The sequence below is a fragment of the Octodon degus genome, unplaced genomic scaffold, assembly GCF_000260255.1.
Source record: "Octodon degus isolate 3935 unplaced genomic scaffold, OctDeg1.0 scaffold00113, whole genome shotgun sequence".
Lineage (NCBI taxonomy): Eukaryota > Metazoa > Chordata > Mammalia > Rodentia > Octodontidae > Octodon > Octodon degus.
In genome coordinates, this window is record NW_004524689.1 from 7,975,869 (window position 1) to 7,982,393 (window position 6,525).

At 52.2% G+C, this 6,525-nt stretch overlaps 1 protein-coding gene across 2 annotated transcripts in view; it reads left to right on the forward strand.

Annotated features, from left to right (window-relative positions):
* The first annotated feature begins 2,550 nt into the window (after positions 1-2,550).
* The window catches only part of Agtrap (angiotensin II receptor associated protein), a 12,899-nt gene continuing 8,924 nt past the window's right edge, over positions 2,551-6,525 (forward strand). Inside the window, exon 1 of one of the 2 annotated variants that reach the window (XM_004639740.2) lies at positions 2,551-2,675. In XM_004639740.2, the coding sequence (XP_004639797.1) occupies positions 2,649-2,675 (27 nt within the window). In that variant the 5' untranslated portion in view covers positions 2,551-2,648. Of the gene's footprint in view, positions 2,676-2,716; positions 2,780-6,525 lie in introns of those variants that run through there. The other variant, XM_023699599.1, reaches the window with a different exon arrangement.

Consider the following 6,525-nt stretch of genomic DNA (forward strand, 5'->3'; position numbering starts at 1 on the left):
TTTTTTTAAAGTGATTAGCAATTTATCTATTTATTTATTTTTTTGGCAGAACCAGGGATTGAACTCAGGACCTTGTGCTTGTCAGGAAAGCACTTATTCTACTGAGCCATCACCCTGGCTCCCTGATTACTAATTTCTAATAGTGGGGAGGGGGGGCAGGGGGCTGCCCCTTAGCTCAGTTCTTTAAGTGGCTGCTTCAACAAAGCAGTCAGGCTCAGGTTGCTGTGGTTTGATCCCCACCACTCAAGCCAGCCAAACCTGCCCTGAAGGCATTCGGAGAAAAAAAAAAATAATAAAATCCTTTGGGGCCAGGGAGGTGGCTCAGTAGAATAAGCGCTTGCCTGGCAAGCACAAGGGCCTGAGTTCAACCCCTGGTTCCGCAATAAATAAATAAATAAATAAATAAATAAATAAAGTAAATGAGGCACAGCCCTGTCACAGGCCCTACAGCTCACCAGCCGCCTGTTACCCTGGACTGGAGGGCTAAGCTTGGAAATAGGGCTTTCTAGTAGGCCTGTGGTCCCTGCTGCCCTGAAAAACTGCCCTCCCTGATCAGAAACAGCAGGGGAAGCTATGGGTCTGGGTGTTATCTCGGCACCCACCCAGCCCTGGCAGTTTGTGAGTTCTGCCCTCCTGGAAACCACAGTGAGCGCTCAGAGGGTCCTTGCAGGAGTCTGCACCAAGATCCCAGACAACTGAGAGTTTGTGCAGAGAGGAATTCCTGCTGGTCTTCTAGCAGAATTGTCTAATACTGTTGGTATGGTAACTTAACCGGGCTCCAGCTGGTTGGCTTCTGATATACTGACGGTAACAGCTGGTACATACTGTCCTCCTACCAGATGCTTGCCAGGCGCTGCCCTGGGCATTGGCAGTGGCTCCCTCCTTGACTGCTCTTCAGGTGGGTTCTGTGCTCTCCTTTGTTTTTCTTTCCATGTTGAAATTGAGGGGCTGGTGAGATGGCTCAGTGGTCTGAAGCACCTACTTAGAACAAGCTTAGCAAAGCACAGGGACCACGGTTCAATCCACCAGCACCACATGCCAGCCAGCCCTGCCCTTAATTTTTAAGGCAGGGTTTCACTATGAGGGTATGAGCCCAAGCTAGGCTCAAAATCTCAGTGATCCTCCTGCCTTAGCTTTCTTAGTAGTGCAATCACAGGAGTGCCCACCGGGCATGTGGCTTGCAATTTTATTTTATTTGTATTTTAGGGAAAGGGCTACAGGGTGTTCAGGGTCTCACCACTAGATTGGACTCGTAGTGATTCTCCTGTTTACAGCCTCCCAAGAGCTGGGATTATAGGTGCACGCCACCACGCCCAGTCTCAATTGCTGTCTTACTGAACCAGCATGGCAGGCCCAGGGATCAAACCCCTGGCCCCTACACCTGCTTACAGGTGTTTTAATCTGCTGAGCTATTTGGCAGACCCTTTGAAATTTTATTCTTGAATTGCTTCCTTAGGGCTTTACCAAGTGTCGAAATAATTTTTTTTCCAGTACCAGGAATTGAACTCAGGACCTTGTGCTTGCCACGCAAGCACATATGCCGCTGAGCTATATCCCTGGCCCAAAATACTATTTTTGGTTAATGATGGGAACTAACTCCTTCACCAGCATCAAGAGTCTATGTGGTCAGTAACTTAACTAACCTATTTACATCAGGAGGGAGGCTAAGAAACGATGGCCTCAGGAGATACCACCTGTGCCACCCCAGCAGTTGACATCAGCTTCTTTGGGTGCCAGGGGGTCATGCCAGTTCACCTTTTGATTTTTGTTGTTTATTCTTTTTATTTATTATTTGGTACAGGGTCTTACTACACAGCTGAGACTCATAATAATTCTTCTGTCTCAGTGTCTCCTGTGCTGGGTTACAGGTGTGTGCCATGCCACCAGGTTCTGGTGGCTGGCTCCATGTGGGCCGGCAAGGCATCGGGGATCGAACCTGGGTCCTTGTGCTTTCCAGGCAGGCACTTAGACCGCTGAGCTATCTCTCCAGCCCTGTTTGATTTTTTTTTTTTTTTCCTGGAACCGGGGATTGAACCCAGGCCCTTGCGCTTGCCAGGGAATTACATATTCCACTGACCCATCTCCCCAGCCCAACTGTGAACTTTTTCTTTTTTTGGTGGAACCAGGGATTGAATTTAGGCCCTTGTACTTGCCAGGGAAGTGCTATTCCACTGAGCCATCTCCCTGGCCCCTGTTTGGTTTTTTTTTTTTTTGAGACCAACTCGCCATCTAGTTCAGGAGGAGATTGGCCTTGAGCTCACTTCTTAGCACAGGCTGACCTCAAACTTGCAGAAATCCTCCTAACTCAGCCTCCTGAATGCTGAAATTACAGGCGTACACCATCACGTTGGGCAACTCACCTACTAGAGTACTAGCCCGGCAGACAAAGCAATCCTGAACTTTTGCCTGCCACCCCCGGGTCACACTGGCTGCAGGCAGGAGCCGGAGCCTAACAGAAGGCCCAAGCGGACAGACGCTGTCTCCTAGCAACCCGAGGCGGTCACGTGCTTCTCGGATCACGTGGCCCAGAGCCGAGCCGGGGTTGGAGCTGAGCAGCTGGCGAGGCGGGGCCGGGCAAGTTTGTTCCCCGAGTTTGGAGCCCCGAGGTCCCCGCGGCTGTCGCGCCGGTGCCTTCCGCAGGGGTCGGGATGGAGCTTCCGGCCGTGAACCTCAAGGTGGCCGGGGCGAGGCGGGACGGGTGTCGTGGGGGCAGGGCGCTGAGCACTGGTGCTTGGAAGGAGGGTGGGAGGACGGAGAGTCGGAAAGGGAGGCTCTCCAGGTGAGGATAGGTGTGCGCGGGCCCTGGCGGGCTGGGGACAGGCGGGGCCCAGCAGGGAAGACCGAGAGGGGGTATCGGGGCGACCGCGCAGTGAAAGCCCCCCATCCCCCGAGCTGGGACACCCCAAGACCGCGCTGCCCACAGCCCACCCCTCGAGGCGAGGGGGACCCCTTCCCTCACGTCTCCCCTTCCCGCGGCAGGAGTCCAAGTAGGGTCTGGGCCTCCCTCGAGGGCTTAGAGAGGCTGAGAAAATCACGTGTCTCCAAAGGCTCGATCTCACCAAGTTTACGATTGCGGCGACCTTAGTTCACTATGAAGAAGCGCGAGCTGCGGTGGATGTGTAACTTAAAAGCAGAAAGCCCCCACTTTGTACCCTTGGGCCACGCTGCAGGCTTCCTGGAGCGTCCTCACTTCCTGAGCCCGGCGCCCAGCTCGGGAGCTGTGCTGTTCTTTCTTTTTGCACCCCAGGGGCTGGAAACTTATCTTTGGCGGGGAGGGTGTGGACCTTGGGTTCACTCGACCATTTTGAGTCTTGGCGCAGGCTCCTGGCAGTAAGAGTACCTGGAAAGTGCAAGGTCCTGAGTTCCATCCCCGGTACTGAAAAAAAAAAAAAAGAAAAGACAGGAAGGAAGGAAGGAAGGAAGGAAGGAAGGAAGAGAAAAGAAAAAGAAAACTTCCTGGACTAGCTTCCTGGCGCACCCCTGTTAACCCAGCGCTCTGGGAGCTGAGGCAAGAGGATCACTGAGTTCGAGGCCAGCCTGCACCGCATAGTGAGACCCTGTCTCCAAAAAGAAAGGTCTTGGGCCGGGGAGATGGCTCAGTAGGATAAGCGCTTGACTGGCAAAAAGAAAGGTCTGTCTGCCCTTTTCCTCCTCAACATTTAAAGGAAATCAGCAGACTAATTCTTATTTGAATTACAGCTTGCCCAAGACAAGTTTCCTGTCCTGTCGTAATCACCCCGCACTTGCTGGAACCCGCCTTCCTCAGACGTTGGTCAGCAGCTGTGGGGCGATGACCCAGCCAGGGAAGGGATGTGGTGCTTGCGGACGGCTGGTCCAGGCGTGTGTGCATGCCTGTAATCCCAGTCCTCAGGGAGGCTGGTAGGATTGCAAATTGGATCCCAGTCTGGTCATCGATTTAGGAAGACCCTGTCTCAGAAAGTAAATAACAAACTAGATATACGTAGGAGTGAGCCGAGGAAAGATCACTTCACACTTCAAGGCCACACCCCAGCTACATAATGAGACTATGGGGGTGGGAGAGAATGGGGTGGAAAAGAATATTAAAAAAAAAAAGAAAATGGAGTGGGATATAGCTCAGCCCAGAGACCTTGGGCTCAATCCCCAGCAATACAAAAGAGGGAAAATTAAATTACTGGTTGAGGCAATTCAAGCTTAAGAATAAAAGGTTTTCTGGGCCGGGGAGATAGCTCAGTAGAATAAGCACTTGGCTGGCAAGCACAAGGCCCTGAATTCAATCCCTGGTACTACAACACAAACAAGAATAAAAGGTTTTCTGCCACTAGGGATTTGCCTAAGATAGATGCCAGGAGAGGACCAGGTGAGGGCATGGCTGTGGGCACCAGGAGGGAAGAAGGCACCTGTGTGTGAAGCCAGAGCAGTGTGGGGTCACTGGCTTAGTCACAGCCCCACTGGGAAACCTGACCTTGCCATTTCTTTCCAGAGACCAGGCAAGCAGTTTATGGAGGTCCCCAGGGAGTAAGTGGCAGTCAGGATTTGAAACTGCAGGGATCAGACATGCGTCCTTTGGGATCGGGATTTCCTGGGGACCAGGAGCAGGCGCTGACCCCAGCCTCACCAGCTTCTATGAACTTTTCGTAAGTTCACAGGTGTGAGCTGGGCTCAGAATGATCTCAGGCTGTATACCACCCTGAACACCCCCCATCTCGTCTGATCTCGGAAGCTAAGCAGGGTCGGGCCTGGTTAGTACTTGGATGGGAGAATGATCTCAGGCTGTAAGGTCCTGTGTCCTGGGGTGGTCGGGGAGTCTGAGCCACTGTCAGATGCCTGTGTGCTTGCTGGAGGTTGAGGGGCCAGAGTTGCCAGGTGACACACAGGACCTCCAGTTGAATTTGGACTTCAGGTCTGCAGCAGGCTTTTGTGATGACTCTGGCACTATTGGGGACATGACTGAATGCTGAAATGCAGAATGATCTGAAATTTAGAATTAGCTGTGGATAGAAGGGGCTAGGGAGATAGCTCAGTGGCTTAAGCACCTGCTTCGCAAGTACAGGGTCCTGAGTTTGAGATGGAGCTGCTGACTCTGAGCATGCTTCAGCAGCAGCTGGGTTCTGCACCCAGGGTCCAAGTCTCACCCCCTCACTCCTCCTCTGCCAGTTCTTGGCTAGGTATTTAGTTTTTTGTTTCTTTTTTGTGTGTGTGGAACCGGGGATTGAACTCAGGCCCTTGCACTTGCCAGGGAAGCGCTTATTCCACTGAGCCATCTCCCTGGCCCCATTGGGTAGGTATTTAGGCAAGGGCTGAGTCCCTGCCTTGTCCAGCGGGTAGTGACAGGTGGGGTAGGATAGCTGCTGCCCCAGGCCCTTTGCACAAGGGCCAGAACTTATGTGAGCCTGTCCTGCAGCCAGCCCCAGGGCTGGAGCAATGTGCTGTACTGTGTCTAGGAAGGGCTGGGCTGGGGTTCAGAAGGTCTTGCTGGAGGACATCAAGGCTGTGTAGCATGAGGACAGTGAGGACCAAGTGTCCTGCAGGCCAGCTCCCTGGGGGGTGTGGCATTGAGTGCTTCACACAGCTCTCCACCTGTCTGTCCCCCAGATCCACATGACCCACACGTGAGAAGGGAGTAGGTGTCTCCTTTACAGAAGAGTAGGAGACTTGTCCAAGGTCTCACTAACGGGGGGACGTGGGAGATGTGTAATGCCTAACCTGCTAGATGTCAGAAGTACCAGTGGTGTTCCCCAAAGTCTAAGAATGAATTCTAAGCAATAGCAGGGGTTTAAGCTTAGGAAAATTAAGCTGGGCATGGTGGTGAACACCTGTAATCACATTTCGTGGGAGGCTGAGGTAAGGGAGACCCCTGCAAGTTCGAGAGCAGGTTGGCCTACATAACGAGTTCAAGGCCAGCCTGAACTGCTACCTAGCGAGACCCTGCCTCAAAAGAAGGAAAATTTATTGGAAAATAAAGAGTGGCTCCTGAGAAACAGAAGGACCCCTAGGCCTGCCATACTGGCCCTCTCTTGAGGGCCCGCTGAGACAATTGATACTGGGCGTGGTGGCACCCAGCTCCTGGGAGGCTGTAAACAGGAAGATCACTATGAGTCTGATCTAGTAGTAAGACCCTCAACACCCTGTAGACCCTTCCCTAAAATACAAAAAAAAAAAAAAAGAAGACGGGGTCGCCAACAAGCCCAGTTCTCTGAGAAAGTTTTATAGGGCAAAATTTCAAGGGATGGGCACAACGTGGGTCAAATGAGAATCAATAAGATTACAAGTATAGCCATTTAGCTACCATTGGCCAGCGGTAGCAAGGGCCTGCGGATGAGCTCAGTTAACCTTCGTCGACAATCTGTAGGCTTGGGGCCAGAGAGATGGCCCAGTGGAATAAGGGCTTCCCTGGCAAGGGCAAAGGCCTGAGTTCAATCCCTGCTTCCGCAAAAAAAAAAAAAAAAAAACAACCTGTAGGCTTAGTTTCATTTTCAGTCTTAGCCCAGGAGGTGACCCACTTAGAGTATGGCTCACCCCTGATGAGAGATAGTGGTTTATTTA